This window comes from Nomascus leucogenys, chromosome 9, assembly GCF_006542625.1.
Source record: "Nomascus leucogenys isolate Asia chromosome 9, Asia_NLE_v1, whole genome shotgun sequence".
Taxonomy (NCBI): domain Eukaryota; kingdom Metazoa; phylum Chordata; class Mammalia; order Primates; family Hylobatidae; genus Nomascus; species Nomascus leucogenys.
In genome coordinates this window covers 13,101,466-13,118,237 of record NC_044389.1, presented here as the reverse complement: position 1 = coordinate 13,118,237, position 16,772 = coordinate 13,101,466, and the positions used below count along the sequence as shown (strand labels likewise).

General features: G+C 44.8%; 1 protein-coding gene across 1 annotated transcript; it reads right to left on the bottom strand.

Annotated features, from left to right (window-relative positions):
• Positions 1 to 2,728: 2,728 nt before the first annotated feature.
• Positions 2,729 to 13,592, bottom strand: RABIF (RAB interacting factor). The gene is made up of 2 exons (XM_030818631.1): positions 13,308 to 13,592; positions 2,729 to 5,001 (listed from the first exon to the last, which is right to left on the bottom strand). Exons 1-2 carry the CDS (start codon positions 13,431 to 13,433, stop codon positions 4,756 to 4,758), a joined length of 372 nt encoding a protein of 123 aa, XP_030674491.1. The 5' UTR covers positions 13,434 to 13,592; the 3' UTR covers positions 2,729 to 4,755.
• Positions 13,593 to 16,772: the final 3,180 nt, after the last annotated feature.

Here is a 16,772-nt window from a genome sequence, read left to right as displayed (position 1 = left end):
ATGTACAGCTCAATTTATTACATAGCAACTATCAAGATTTTTAAATGTAGAATATTACCAGCATTGCAGAAGCTCTCCTGATGCCCCCTCCAAATCATTACTCCTACCTTTATCATAAATCAAGTGTCCATATATATGCATGGGTCTGTTTCTGAGCTCTTTTGTTCCATTAGTCTATTTGTCTATCCTTGTGACAAGCTACACTGTCTGTCCAATAAGAAAAATTCTCCCACCTTGTTTTTCTCCATGACTGTCTCAGCTACTCCTGGTCCTCTGCATTTTCATTTAACTTTTACAATCAGTTTGTTGAATTTCACACACACAAACTTTTTGAGTTTTTGACTGGGATTTACTGAATTTATACAACAGTTTGAAGTTGAGATTGTTAACAATATTAGGAGTTAACCAACTTTTTTCTTAAAGGGTTAGATAAGTATTCTAAGCTTTGTGGGCTGAGGCAGAATTGGAGATACTTATATAACCATTTACAAAACATAAAAACCAGCCAGGTGCAGTGGCTCACACCTGTAATTCCAGCACTTTGGGAGTCCAAGGTGGGAGGATCACTTGAGCCCAAGAGTTTGAGACCAGCCTGGGCAACATGGCAAATCCTGTCTCTACCAAAAATACAAATTAGCCGGGCGTGATGGCACGTGCCCGTTCCCAGCTACTCAGGAGGCCCAGGTGGGAGGCTCACCTGAGCCTGGGAGGTCGAGGCTGCAGTGAGCTGTGATTGTGCCACTGCACTCCAGGCTAGGTAATAGAGTAAGACCCTGTCTCAAAAAAAAAAAAAGTAAAAACTATTTTTAGCTTGAAAGTTTCTAAGTCTCAATAGGTACTGGCCAAATGAATTTGGCCTGTGGGCTATAGTTTCCTGGCCCCATGAATTTGTTTTCTTTTACTTTATCTCAGTAATGTCATATACGATTCTGTGTTGTGGTCTTACACATCTACTGTTAGTTATGTCTAGCCCCTAGTTTTCTAGTTCTCTCCTCAGTTGTGCCTAAGCTGCTGTTAAAGCATTCCAGTGAACTTTAAATTTAGAGACGGGCTCATTAATGGCCCGGGCTTGAGTATAATGGCATCATCATAGTTCACTGAAGCTTCTAACTCCTGGGCTCAAGTGATCCTCTCATCTCAGCCTCAAAAGTAGCTGGGACTACAAGCAGGTGCCACCGCACCCGGCTATTTTATTTATTTTTTGTAGAGACAGGGTCTCACTATGTTGCCTATGCTGGTCCCACTGTATTTTTTCTTTCTTTTTTTTGAGACGGAATCTCTCCCTGTGCCAGGCTGGAGTGCAGTGGCGCGATCTCGGCTCACTGCAACCTTCACCTCCTGGGTTCAAGCAATTCTCCTGCCTCAGCCTTCCGAGTAGCTGGGATTACAGGCATTCGCCACCATGCCCGGCTAATTTTTGTATTTTTAGTAGAGACAGTGTTTCACATTGGCCAGGCTGGTCTTGAACTCTTGACCTCGTGATCCGTCGGCCTCGGCCTCCCAAAGTGCTGGGATTACGGGCGTGAGCCACCATGCCCAGCCAAGGTTTCACTGTATTCTTAATTTTGATTATTGGATTCTTACAAACTCTAGAATTCACATTTTTGAAAAACATGTCCATGTAGCTGCTGAAATTCCCAAACTAGTATCTCTCCTTGAACATGGTAAGCAGTTTAGTCTGATAGCGCCAATGTCTCTAGCCACTATGGGCCTGCTATCTTGTCTCGCATGCCTGGTTACATCTTGTTGTACTCAGGGTACTGTATTAGCAAAATTGTAGAAATAATCTGAAGTTTAGGATAATAATAATATCCTCTAGAGGGGGTTTCTGTTTGCTTATCCAAAGAGTTTGGGCAAACTACCACTCTGGGATCACCTTAATCTAATTTCAAGGATTGAGATCCGTAATCGGAGGCTGGGCTGCAGTCCCGAGAACCTGTTTCCTACACCGCCTCACCCTTATTCCTGGGGTGCAAAAGACTGACGGCTTCAACCAAAAGTGAGGGACACCGCCAAGTCCATTGCCCTTTCACAGGCCCTGTCCCCTACTTCTGAAAGGCTGCTAAAATCACTGCTAAGCCTCTGAATCGCCTCCAAGTTTGGCAAATGCTCCCAGGAGAACAGTGGCCCTCACACCAAGTCACTTCCCAGGGTTCCCATCTCCTCTGCTGTCCTGGTTTAGCAATTCTTCAAAGTCGTGTCGGCTCTCTTGGTGCCTTCAAACAGATTTCTGAAGTATTCTGTCCAGCCTTTCTAGTTAACCAGCGAGCTGGTCAGTACAAAGGACCTATCCACCATTACCAGAAGCAGAAGTCCTCATAGTTACTCAGTTACATGTGTAGCCTCATATACAACATGGTGACAATTTGTGAAATGTCAGTACACCACTGCCCATCTTTTATTCTGTGTTTTTGTAAAACAACAGACAATTATGTGGAAACAATCAGGCCTTTGCAAAATCAACTGCTCTCCCCAATAGAAAACGGAAGTTTCTATACTCGGAGCAGAAAGCACAGGTTGCCTCTATCTACCCACAGCAAATAGCAGCTGATTCACAAGTATGTACTGAGAGCCTATTATGTATGAGGGAAATGAAGAAATGACATTTGCATTTTATAGCTGACTAGATAATCAGTTCGTTGACCTTAAGCTAAACCCCAAGGTTCAGGTTTCGGCTCTCCTATTTTTTCAATTTATATATTCTTCCCAAGGACATGCAGAAATCTAATTTCCATTGCTTAAATGCCTTTATTTCTTTCAGATCAAACTGAGAAGGCAGAATAGCAACCTGATATTTTTGGCTACTAGGGCAACATTTGGCAGTTCTCAAAAAAGGAAACAGAAATGACCGATAGTATATAAAAGTTTCACTAGAAATAAAATAAATGCAAATTAAAACAATGAAATACTATGGTTTCCTATTCAAGTCGCTATATATATATATAGATATATATTTTTTTGTTGTTACTGTTGTCATTTTGAGACAGGGTCTCACTGTTGCCCAGGCTGGAGTGCCAGTGGTGTGATCTTGGCTTACTGCAGCCACCATCTTCGGGGCTCAAGTGATCCTCCCACCTGAGCCTCCCAAGTGGCAGGGACTACAGGTATACACCACCACGACCAGGTAATTTTGTTCATTTTTAAAATAGAGATGGGGTCTCACTATGTTGCCCAGGCTAGTCTCAAACTCAATTTAAAAAATGCTTAGCTTAGGTTCTGGCTTGTGATGTGAGGGGCCATGTGCCCCTAGAGGCGTCTACTTGGGTTTTGCTCCTGACTTGAGTGGATCACTCTGTTTTTCTGCAGATGCCATAACAATGGACATGTGACCGTTTGTCGGAAAAACACGGTTCTCTCAATTGCTTACTAAAGCTCATTCAGGCTAACTGGAGAAGGAAGCCACCTTTCCAGGGAAGTAGGTTGGTTGCAAAACTGCGCCCAAGGCCAGCTTGCACTGCAGTGGGGAAGCCCTTAGAAAGTTTGGGGGTAAAGGAATGAGGAAGCAACTAGAAAACAACGGAAGGGATTTCAGATGGTAAGGTTTCTATTTAGTACTTATTTCAATTTTAGGCCTCCTGAATAGTAGAGGTGGTGACAGGAGGATACCTGAAACCTTGGTTATATAATAAACTTCCTTCTACGACGGTGAGTCATTTCAGAATAGAAATGATGGAATAATTGGAAATCAAGTTGAAGGCTTAAACAAGTCTGCTGATATCAAACTGTCAGAGCAGCCCCGGAGCTATGGAAATTTGTATCCATGCATCTGGATGGAAGTTTGTATCCTGGGTTGGCACAGAGATTACAGTTGAACCAAAACTCCATGAGGACCATGCCCAGTAGGCTCAGTAAATGATACCATCCATTAAAGAAGTCTTGCCTACGAACAAAGGAAGTTACTTGTCCAGATGAGGCAAATTATAAACTTTTGTATAATGTGGCAAAGGCCTAACCCTCATATCCTACACCCTCCACTCTCATTCTAAGAGAGCCTGAGTAAACAGCCAGGGCTGGGTTTTCCTTGAGTGGCTGCCAGATGGGGTTAAAATCTGCTTCCCACCTTCTAGGCTGTAGCAGTGAGGAGCTAATATAAAAAGAAACTACAAGATTTCAAGGGAAGAGGGACCACACCCATCTTCACAATAAAATGCCATTCTCAACCTAGAGCAGAGGTGCTCAAACATGGTATTAAAGATGCGTCCAAAGTAATGTTTCTGGTTAGTGGTTTAAATACTGAGTTTTGTAAATGCTTTACTTTTAGAAAGAATAAATTACTGTAGATCACAAGGGTAGCCATACAACAAAGTCACTCTCAGATATTTGTATGCCTTCTTGAATGAGAAAAAGGCAGACTTTCAACTATTAGTACATAAGCATCTTTTGTTATGTGTCATCATAGCTAAAAGGTTGAATACGGCTCTTCTAGAGCAAGAAAAAGAGGGAGCCCCTGGGCAAAACAGAGCCTAGGCAGAATGCCAGGGAAGAGATGAGATTTTTGGAGGTAAGCACAGTGTCCCAAACTGGGGGAAAAGGGAGCTTAGGAAATGTGATGCAAAGTTAACTAAGCAGGAGGCATGTACTTGAGGCTTTAGGAAGCAGGATTAACCCTCTGCATGTTCAAGTGGACATGCTGGTACTCAGTATTTATATTAGCACAGAGAAGAAGGCAGTGGAACAGTTATACCACATTAAAGGCCAGTTCTTGTGGGGAGTAGGTTTATCTCTGGAGGTGGAGCTGAGTACCCCTCCCCTCAGTTACTCATGGGAAACTCGTTCCAAGGCGACATAGAAACTGTTCTTGTCATCTAGGCAATGCCAGCCAATTGGTCCAATTTCACAGTCTGCACAGACCAGAAACTTGATGTTGCCCACATCCTTGGTGAAGCCCACATTCTCAAAAATGAACATGTCCTCAACCAGCCAGTGTTCCTGGAGGAGATCGCCATCAGGATTGCTGCCGTCAGACAGAGCTGGCTTCTTTCTCATGGAGGGAAGGAAAAGCTGCAGTGGGAGAGAACATAAAGAACGCTGAAGTTGAACTGGCCCAGTTCCATCAACACCCCCGTTCTAGGTACACTTCACATTGCTCCCTAGCAGGAATGACAAAAATAGAGAAGCCCTCTCGTTAAGCTGTAGACGATGATGCTGGGTGGCTCTTCTTTGCCTCTGGTCTCTGCCCTGATTTTTTTTTTTTTTTTTTTGTGAGACGGATTCTCCCACTGTCACCCAGGCTGGAATGCAGTGGCACAATCTCAGCTCACTGCAACCTCCGCCTCCTGGGTTCACACCATTCTTCTGCCTCAGCCTCCCGACTAGCTGGGACTACAGGCGCCCGCCACCACGCCTGGCTAATTTTTTGTATTTTTTTTAGTAAAGATGGGGTTTCACCATGTTAGCCAGGATGGTCTCGATCTCTTGACCTCGTGATCTGCCTGCCTCGGCCTCCCAAAGTGCTGGGATTACAGGCGTGAGCCTGATTCTTAAGAGAAATGAAAGAGAGGCACCAGCTGGGTGGTCTGGGAACTCGGTTTCATTGCTGTCCTCAACATGGGCCTGACATGGTCCTAGTTTCCCCAGCTCATTATGCTTCAGACACACTGGCTTTCTTGCCTTCCTCAAACAGCATTAGTCTGTTCTGCCCTCAGATCTTGGCATGGCTAGCTCCTCCTCGGTAGTCAGCTCAAATGTAGCCTTCTCAGGAGGTCTTCTCTAACCAAACAACCTGAATTAGCTTTACTTACTGCCCACTGTATTTTTTTTTAAATAGTTTTATTGAGGTATAATTGACATATGAACTGCACATATTTTAAATGCACATCAGCTTGGGCAACATAATGAGACCTAGTCTCTACAAAAAGTAGTTTGAAAAAATTAGCCAGGGCTAGGCATGGTGGTACACGCCTGTAATCCCAGCACTTTGGGAGGCTGATGCAGGAGGATCGCCTGAGCTCAGGAGTTCAAGGCCAGCCTAGGCAACATAGTGAGACCCCCATCTCTACAAAAAACACAAAAATTAGCTGGCTGTGGTGGTGCACACCTGTAGTCCCAGCCACTCATGGGGCTGAGGTAAGAGGATCGCTTGAGCCCAGGAGGTCGTTGAGGCTGCAGTGAGCTGAGATCACACCACTGCTCTCCAGCCTGGGCGACAGAGCGAGACTCTGTCTCAAAAAAAAAAAAAAAAAAAAAATTAGCTAGGCATGGTGGCAAGTGTCTGTAGTCCCAGCTACTCAGGAGGCTGAGATGGGAGGATCACTTGAGCCGGGGAGATTGAGACTGCAGTGAGCCAAGATCATGCCACTGTACTCCAACCTGGGTGACAGAGTGAGATCCTGTCTCAAAAAGTAATAAAATAAAACGCACAGTTTATTTCACTTTAGCACATGTATACTGGTGAAACCATTATCATAATCAAGATAATGAACACATTCATTTCCCCTGGAAGTCTCTTCATGCCACTCCTACTTGTTTACTTATTGCTTATTTTCTGAAATTATCGTATTAATTTATTGGCTTACTTATTTACCACGTGTGTACCTCAACTAGAATATCAGCTCCTGGAAAGCAAGGAGCTTACCTTGTTCATTAATAGATCTCTAGTGCTTAGAATAGCAACTGGTATAGAGCAGAATCTCAACTATTTGTTAAGAGAATGAACACAGAATATCTGGCTTTGATCTATTCCATCACTATTAGGGATATACTGGATTTATCTTACAAAAAGAAAAATCTAGTTCTACAATTTGGAATTATTAGCTCTAGGATGCTTGTACCCTCCAACTTATATGACTTCTCAATCATTAGGAGAAGACCTCTGGCACACACACAATTGCTTTAATTTCTTCAATATGGATAGTGTATACACTCTTAGCTGTCCCAGACTACTGCAAAATGTCATGCTAGCCAGGTTTGTTACCCCTCTGCTCCTCATATGGCTGCTGTCGTATCACTTATTTCCCATTTCCCACCCCACGATATACTTTTTTGTTTTTTTATAATTAGAGATGGGGTCTCTCTACATTGCCCAGGCTGGGTTTGAACTCCTGGGCTCAAGCAATCCTCCAGCCTCAGTCTCCCAAGTAACTGGGGTTACAATACAAGCCATTGTGTAATACTGTTACTCCAGTCATTCTTTTTGCCTCATGTTAAAGGTGTCCTTAACACTTTGTTCTACCTTAAACAAAAACAGGAACAAACAGAAGCAAAGAGAGTTAGGAATCAAAATTAAGGAACCAGGAAACCTGAATTCCGGTCCCATCTGTAACTTTCTGTGGGCCTCAATTTTCATAAATATATTTCTGGCTTATCCCCTATACTGTAGGTGTGAAATCTCACACATCTTCACATAGACGGAGTAAACTTCAGTGGACTATTTAAGACATCTAACCAATCAACCAAGAATTCGGTGTGTCCAACAAAACAGAAAACTGACTAAAGCATTAGTGTTCAGGAGGTGCCCAAAAAGAGATCACCACCTTCCCTCTCTCGGTTCCCATTTGTAGCACAAAGCATCACCTGTCCAGTTGTCTCTCCTTTGATTTGTGATTTAAAGGTACTACTATAATTAACGGTCCATTCAAAGCATCATATTGGGTCCTGTTTGCTCTATTCCTCAACATTCCCATTTTAACTTAGACCATCTAAGTCAGGCCCACAAGACTATACTCATATATATGCATATGTATGTGCATCTCTGCCTGGATCTCAACCTATTCACTGCAATGCCAAGGACCATTGCTAGGGCCAGGAGATTAGCTATAACATCTGGAATATAATGAGGCTTTCTGGATAGACTACTGGGGATGGCAACAAAAAAATTAGTATGTAATTTGAGGCAAACTCAACTTGGTGCGAAGTTGCCAGTGAGATCCCTGACCAGATGGGTTGGTTACCTTTGTTCTGTCAGGACCCCAGCGAATCCTGGACAGCCTCTTCAGAAATAGACAGAACACCACAACTCAGTGAGACTCTGCTGATATACTACTAACAGCACCCTTTTAAAAATAAAATACTACCTTTCTCATTGTAAAAATACATTTTCATCATAGAAAACTTGGCAGGCATGCTATAATACGGATGAGAATAAAAACTGTTACAATACAGAGTACAGTTCTGTTAACTTTTTCGTAATTTTTTCCCTTCTGGGAGTTACTTGTGTTGGTTTCAAAACACATCCAAAAATTCTCTGATAATCCTTCCATCAACAGTGGAATCCCTATCCCTCTCCTTTGGTCTGGGCAGGCCATGGTGATTGCTTGATGAATATATGCGGTGGAAATGACAGGCTGGTTAGAAAATGGCATGCAACTTTTGCCATTTCTCATGGGACACTTGCGCTGGGAGCCTTCAGCCACTGTGTTAGAAATCCGGCTATCCTGATGGTGCCATATGGAGACCAGGCTAGGGGGGTCCATGTAGGGACAGAGGTGGCCCCAAATCCTGTTCCAGTGCTCAGGTGTGTGAGCCCTCCCAGCCCACAGGCAGACGCGTGACAGAATGACCTTTCTGACTGCCATCACCTCAGAGACCCCCAGTGAGAAATGCCTCGCTAAACCCAGTTGACCCCTAAATTCCTGAGCAAAATACATCATTGTTCGGGCCGGGCACAGTAGCTCACGCCTGTAATCTCAGCACTTTGGGAGGCCGAGGTGGCCGGATCACCTGAGGTCAGGAGTTCAAGACCAGCCTGGCCAACATGGTGAAACCCCCATCTGTACTAAAAAATGCAAAAAATTAGCTGGGCATGGTGGGGGCACCTGTAATCCCAGCTACTCGGGAGGCTGAGACTGGAGAATCTCTTGAACCCAGGAGGCGGAGGTTAGGTGAGCAGAGATCGTGCCACTGGACTCCAGCCTGGGCGACAGAGTGAGCCTCCATCTCAAAAAAAAAAAAAAAAAAAAAGAAAGAAAGAAAAAGAAAGAAAGAAAGAAAAAGATGCTTAACAGCATCCCTGGCTTCTACCCACTAGATGCCAGTAGCACACCTCCCTCATTCTGACAACCAAAAATGTCTCCAGATATTGCTAAATGTCCTCTGGAGGTCTGGGGGTGTGGAGGAATTGAGAAACACACTGCTTTAGACTAAAGAACTCTGGAATATAAGATACAGTAAGTGCTAGGCCCTGGATCACCTCAAAGGTAGGATTGGCAGTCTAGTTCTCCAATTGTTCCCATTTGCAGACTACTAGGCTACTCCACTGGGTGGAGCGAGAGAGAAAGCTGTAGGCCACCTCTAACCGGACTCCTTACACACCTTTCTCCAGGCCTTAACGGCTGGGAGTGCTCCTTTAACACCTGCAGAGATGAGTAACAGCCCTGCTGTAATTGCCCTAATGGTGGTTTATCTGCAATATGTCACAGTTATGACAAAAAACAGCTACCCCAAACCTTTATGGGGTTTACCCCAAAGCTTTAGTTAAGGAGCTCAGCATCTCAGAAGCTGCTTGTTCTCTGTAAGGATGGAACTGATTTTTCCCCACCTTAAAATGTGTGACACAGAGCAGGAAAAGGACTAATAAATAACTGGTTAGAATCTTCCATGAAATTTTCTACCTTCTATTTACGTCATGTCCTAGAAGTTATATTTTTGCTGAAATTAGTATTTGAGAAAAGGAGAAAACAATTAGGACTGAGAGTAAGGAGAACACTGGGTTGGATTACAGCTGAGTTGCTCGAGTCCAGAAAAAGGGATAGGATTCTTCCAACAGTTCTTTCTCAAGAAATAGGAAATTTCCAGAAATATTGAAGCCATTGTTAAAAAACACAACCAAAAAAAAAAAAAAACAACACACCTTTTAGCCTTTTTAAAAAAGGGAAAACTGGCCGGGCGCGGTGGCTCAAGCTTGTAATCCCAGCACTTTGGGAGGCCGAGGCGGGCGGATCACAAGGTCAGAAGATCGAGACCATCCTGGCTAACACGGTGAAACCCCGTCTCTACTAAAAATACAAAAAAAAAAAAAATTAGCCGGGCATGGTGGTGGACGCCTGTAGCTACTCGGGAGGCTGAGGCAGGAGAATGGCGTGAAGCCGGGAGGCGGAGCTTGCAGTGAGCCGAGATTGCGCCACTGCACTCCAGCCTGGGGGACAGAGCAAGACTCCGTCTCAAAAAAAAAAAAAAAAAAAAGGGAAAACATTTTAAAACACATAAAACGCATTAAAAAAATTCTTAGGCCCCTTTCTAGACTAGGGGCCACTGTGTTTGTTGAGAAACAAAAAGAAATGTAACATATATAATTTAATTTACTCACACAATTTTTGGCAAAATCAGTTTAAAATAGTATCAAACAAGAATTAAGAATTTTGACTGGTTGGAAGCTGCAGTGAGTCATGCTTTTGACAGCACAACGGGGAACGGGGAGGGGAAGGGGGGGAAGGGAAGGGAGTGAAGGAAAGGGGGGAGGGGAGGGGAGGAGGGGGAGGGGATGAGAAGGGCGTGGGAAGGGAAGGGAGGGGAGGGCAGGGCAGGGCAGAAGGTAGGTCCTGCCGGGCGCAGCGGCTCACCTAGCCAACATGCTGAAACCCCATCTCTACTAAAAATACAAAAATTAGCTGGGCATGGTGGCATGCACCTGTAATCCCAGCTACTTGGGAAGCTGAGGTAGGAGAATCACTTGAACCCGGGAGGTGGAAGTTGCAGTGAGCAAAAAAAACATAGCCCACGCCTGTAATCCCAGCTCTTTTGGGAAGCTGAGTTGGGCGGATCACTTGAGGTCAGGAAGGAGTTCAACAACTGCCTGGCCGACATGGTGAAATCCTATCTCTACTAAAAACACAAAAATTATCTGGGCGTGTTGGTGGGCACCTGTAATCCCAGCTACTTGGGAGGCTGAGGCGCAAGAATTGCTTGAACCTGGGAGGCAGAAGTTCAAGATTGCACCACTGCACTCCAGCCTTGGCAACAGAGTGAGACTCCATCTCAAAAACAAAAGAAAAGAAAGATCCTGGCCAGGCACGGTGGCTCATACCTGTAATCCCACCACTTTGGTAGGCCAAGGTGGATGAATCACTTGAGCCCAGGAGTTGGAGACCAGCCTGAGCAATACAGTGAGCGCGTCTATATTTTTTCTGTTTTTTTTTTTTTTTTTTTTTTGAGACCGAGTCTCGCTCTGTCACCCAGGCTGGAGTGCAGTGGTGCAATCTTGAACTTCTGCCTCCCGGGTTCAAGCGGTTCTTGCGCCTCAGCCTCCCAAGTAGCTGGGATTACAGGTGCCCACCAACGCGCCCAGATAATTTTTGTGTTTTTAGTAGAGATGGGATTTCACCATGTCGGCCAGGCAGTTGTTGAACTCCTGACCTCAAGTGATCCGCCTAACTCAGCTTCCCAAAAGAGCTGGGATTACAGGCGTGGGCTATGTTTTTTTTTTTTTTTTTTTAAAGAAAAAAAAAGAATTTTAAAACAAACTATAAGCTCCATTTAGAAGTCTCTTAATTTATGTCAGTTTATAAAATTAGACAAAACCTTGCCATGGAAAAGGAGTATGGGAACTAACCTATATTATGGGCTATATACTAGGCACAGTGCTGAGGCTTTTATACAAATTCTTCCCCCTATCATCATCTTCACTTTACAACAACTTGTCCCACCCGCGGCCGGCATACGGCTCAGAACGGCTTTGAATGCGGCCCAACACAAATTCGGAAACTTTCTTAAAACATTATGAGATTTTTTTTTTGCAATTTTTTTTTTGTTTTTTTTTTTAGCTCATCAGCTGTCGTTAGTGTATTTTGTGTGGCCCAAGGCAAGTCTTCCAATACGGCCCAGGGAAGCCAAAAGACTGGACACCCCTGTTTTACACAATAAGCAAGCTGCTTCTCATGGAGGTTAAATAACTTCTTCTTCTTTTTTTTTTTTGAGATGGGAGTCTCGCTCTGTTGCCCAGGCGGGAGTGCAGTGACTCAATCTCCGCTCACTACAACCTCTGCCTCCCAGGTTCAAGCGATTCTCCTGCCTCAGCCTCCCGAGTAGCTGCGATTACAGGCTTGTGCCACCACGCCCAACTAATTTTTGTATTTTTTTTTTTAGTAGAGATGGGGTTTTGCCATGTTGGCCAGGCTGGTCTCACACTCCTCACCTCAGGTGTTCCACCCGCCTCGGCCTCCCAAAGTGCTGGGATTACAGGCATGAGCCACCGCACCCAGCCTAACTCTTCGAATGTTAATGAATGATAAAGTCAGGACTCAATTCCATGTATGTTTTAATTCCAAGATCCAAGTTCTTTCCACTGACTCCGTAACGCCACTAACTTCGTAAAATTAATTGAGAACTCTACTCCTAAACCTTGGAAGTCTTAAAAGAACCCCGGGACCTCCACCAATCTCTAGATCAAAAGTCATCAAAATACCTACAAAACAACAGACACAGATTCCTTTTTTTCCTCCTTTGATGAAAGGCTGTTTTGGAGGAATAGGTGCTTCTTGCTCTTCTACTAGACATTACACTTCACGATCTGTTCAACCACGTGAAATAATAAAATGATCTGCATATTTTTAGAAATAATTTTGAATGATAGGATGTGCCTATGGTTGAAATGACACTATATTTGCACTTCAACACAGTTTACCGAAATAAATTTTTTTTCAACTTTCTCACTTGCGATGATGGTGGTAGGAAGGGTATTAAAATCCCTAAACTGAAGGGAAAAACAAGTTTTTCTTCGAAATTTACTTCCAGGACGTCAGGGATCTACTGCACTTGAAATATGATTCATCTGGAAAACCAGAGGCTTCCAGTGCCTCGGTAAAGTGGGTAGGTTACCAGGGTTATTTTGCCACGTCCCCTACACCAGTTGTTCCTGGGGATCCTCTGTGGAGCAGATAGGTGCCCATCATAAACGAGACGGTAAATTCAGGACTGGCGGGTGTGGTCTGAAGTGGGACAGGAACCCAGCCACACCCGCGGTGAGCGGCGGCCGAGAGGCACCTGCCGGGTCCTGCAAGCTGGCGGGAGCTCCGGGAGCCGGAATGGGGCGCCTCCGTTCCACGCGCCCGCGGAGCAGCGGCCCTGGACGGCGGCGGGGCGCACGGCCCGCGCTCGAAGCGGCCCCGGGGGCAGAGGGCCGGGCTGGCTGGGCCGGGTGGCCCAGGGAAGAGTTCCCGCGGCAAAAAAGATGCCGGGTCGGGACCCGGTTCCCTCCCTAGCCTTGAACGGCCCCAGGGGCGGAGCCTCGCCGAGCTGAGGCCCAAGGGGCGGGGCTTAAGGCCGCGCGAGGAGGGCGCGGTCTCCGGAAATTCAGGAGCCGGGGTTCAGATTCTGACCGCGGCGGCTCTTCGGGGAGACTGCGGATGTAAACGGCCTCCAACCTGCCTCCCTACCTGTCGGCGAGAGAAGAGAGCGGTCCCTGGCTGCAGCACCCGGGAGCCGCAACGCTGGCACAGCACCGCCTTCCGGTTTCGGCCCTCGGCTGACACTAACTCGCTCAGCTGCTCCGCTGGTTCCATTGCCGCCGCCGCCACAGGCTCCTCAACCACGGCTGCGCAGACGCTGTCTCTGCTGGCTCGTTCTTCACTGCGCTGGCGCGATTTGGCAGAGGCGGGGCGGTGAGCGGACGGCCACTACGTCTCTGCGCAGGCGCCCGCTTCCCCACTCTGGACTCTACTGCGCAAGCGCCTTCATTTATTGCCTAACTTAAGTGGCTAGGTGTCGGCAGGCTTTGTGACAGGGACACTTCTTGGCACCAGTGACACATCTCCATACCCACCTGGTCACTGGGCTTCACTTAATATTAAAACCTAGACAAATCATTAGGTTGACCTTACTGTTTAGTTTTCTGAGATCTGAAATTTAGTCTCCTGAATAAATGGGGACATTATTGGGGGCAATGTGAAGGGAATCTGGGTCGCATTTCCCATCAAGTTTTGGCCACATTAGCTTCTTCTATAGGAAACTACTTAGAGGGGCATGTATCTTTTCGGTATTGGAAAAAGATGCGTGGAAGCTTTAATTGCTGGTCTCTTCTACTCATTGTGACCATTTACTATGCGGCAAAACGTGTCAAAGCACCTTTAGATACTTACTAAATCATCAGTTTCCTTACGGGGTTGGCACCCTTGTGCACAAAATGAGAAAGCTAAAGATCAGAAAGGTTGCAGCACAACTCTAAAGCCACTGCTCTTAATTAACTAGGATTGTCAGGAAAGCAAGATTATTTGAGACAGAACAGTATTATGTATGAACAAGGGTGAGAACAAATTTAGGAATGGTTAGTAGACCACTGTGCCTGACCCACATTATACGTGGGGAGAAGTGGTAGTAGAGGTAGGTAAGGCAGAGTGGGCCCAGAGCTCCATGGCTTTAATGTCATGCTAAGAATTTAACATTAATAACACGAACAGTGGGAATCTGTGGAATTTTGGGCCAGAAATAACTGTTCGATATTTACTGTCTGCTGTATGTTAAGTACTGTAATGATCCTATCTGTGCTTCAGAAAGATAACCTATGACTAAATAGAGGGGCTAGATTGAAGAGAGGAAAAAGAATAGAGGTAAGGTATCAGGTAGCTATTACTTCATGAGTCTAGCTCAGAAAGGCCCTGAAGCTAGCAGAGGGAACAAAGATATGGGAATGGACTTGGATCAATTAAAATTGTACAGAACTTAGAAACTAGCTGGATGTCTGTATTGTGATGGGGGTGACACAAAGCAACTGCTGGTTTTCCTAGGTTAGATAACTAAGTAGCTGGTTGCCAGTTATGGGAGCTTAAAAAAATAAGATGAACCACCAAATTAGGGGTATCTCTTGTGTATGTATGTGAGCACATGAGTGTGTAAGATTGTGAAAAGAGTGAAAAAGGAGCTGTAAGTTTTACATGTTGATTTTTCTGTAGAACATTCCATTGTGGCTTCTGTGTATGAACTATTTGTGAAGTTGGTCTGAAACTCATTAGTCAGCACTGAAGACAGCATAAGAGCCATCAGTCCTTCACCCTCCCCTGGATCTCTTCCTGAGAAAGGAAAAGCCACGTTTTACAGGCTTTGGTTTAATTAGCAGGTGCAATCCATCTGCCAAAGTTGGCAGGCATCTTTTAAGGAAAATAACTTCCTCATGTGGCTCCTCCTTCCTTTTGCTCTGGAAGCATCAGGATTGTTGCAGTTTTGCAGGCCTTCTGCATAGCTGTTTTTATCACATGCCATAATTCAAAAGCAAATGGAAAAAAGGACTGGTGTGACTGAAACCCTAAAATTCAAGTGGGTGCTAAGTGAATTCAAGATGTCTTTTCTTTATTCCTTTGGTTTTCAAGTAACTCCAAGCGTGACAGGAGCTAATGAATATGGCAAATCAGGTAAATATTTTAGTGATGAGAATCTCCGAAGTGTAAAGTGGCTACCTCTTACCTGTGTCTAACAGAGAAACAGCAGAACTAGTTGGCAAACACACAAAATGAACAGCTTGAAGAGGTAGGAGCTACGGCTAATCCCTACATCTTTCCCTCCCAAATATCTACTAAAGGCAATGTTGGTTAGCCACAAACTCTCCGCATTTGAGACCGCTGATTTTTAATATTTTCTTAAAAAAATACAAAGGAAATTAACTCTGTAGGTCAATACAACTCAGGGAAAGAAGGAAAAATGGAATTTCAGAGCAAAGGTTGTTTAGGTTATCACATTCCCACACTCCTAATACCCATAAAACAAGAATTTCACTCCATGACACAGAGGAACATTGAATGATAGCTCAGAAATGTTGACAGCTGAGGTACTGAAACTAACAAAAGGATTTTGGTTGTCCTTGATTATTCTGTCCTGTGATGAATAAAATCTACACTAAAGGACAGCTAAGGAAAACTTATAGCAGAAACAAGACGAAATGTACCAAACACAGCAGTACAAACCACTCCTTGGCAGAAGTGTGCTTCTAAAAGAATGGGGCAGTAATCAGGTAGCTGAACTACTAGGCTACTGTCACTCCCAGCCCATCCCCAAATAAATAGTGTGGAAGTGTAATAGTGTAGTAGTATTTGATTCAACAAAGGCTTTCACCCCCATTCAAGGCAAACATTGCCATGGCTAGATGAGCCCTGGCAGGTAATAAGACGACTGTAAAATCACAGGTACTTCTAGTTTATCCCCAGTTATACTGAACTCCCACATTGATGTCATCTTCTCTCATCCCAACATTTGTTCACTCTTTTATGCTGTCTCCAGTGTGAAAGACCTTGGGGAAATAAAAAGATCCTTCAAATAATATACCCTTCTCAGTCTTCCAGGTTATGTAATACTTCAGTGCTGTTCTAGGTTCATCCACAATCCATCAAATTCAGTTTAATTCACTTATTCTAACTTCAATTCTGATATACAAACCCTGACCTCCAAAAGAAGTGTCAGATGAGAAACCGGGCACGGTGGCTGACGCCTGTAATCCCAGCACTTTGGGAGGCCAAGGCGGGTGGATCATGAGGTCAAGAGATTGAGACCATCCTGGCCAACATGGTGAAACCCCGTCTCTACTAAAAATACAAAAATTAGCCGGATGCGGTGGCAAACACTTGTAGTCCCAGCTACTCAGGAAGCTGAAACAGGAGAATCACTTGAACCCCGGAGGTGGAGGTTGCAGTGAGCCGAGATTGTGGCACTGCACTCCAGCCTGGGTGACAGAGTAAGACTCCATCTCAAAAAAAAAAAAAAAAAAAAAAAGAAGTGTCAGATGAGTCTCTCTCTCCCTCGTCTCCAAAGTTTTTTGGGGCTCTCCCTTTTGTTTCCCTCTAGAATGGAACTGTGTTGCCCCTAGCTACCTGCAGATGAGAAAATGTAGTCGTTCCTGGGGAAAAAAAAAAAAAGAC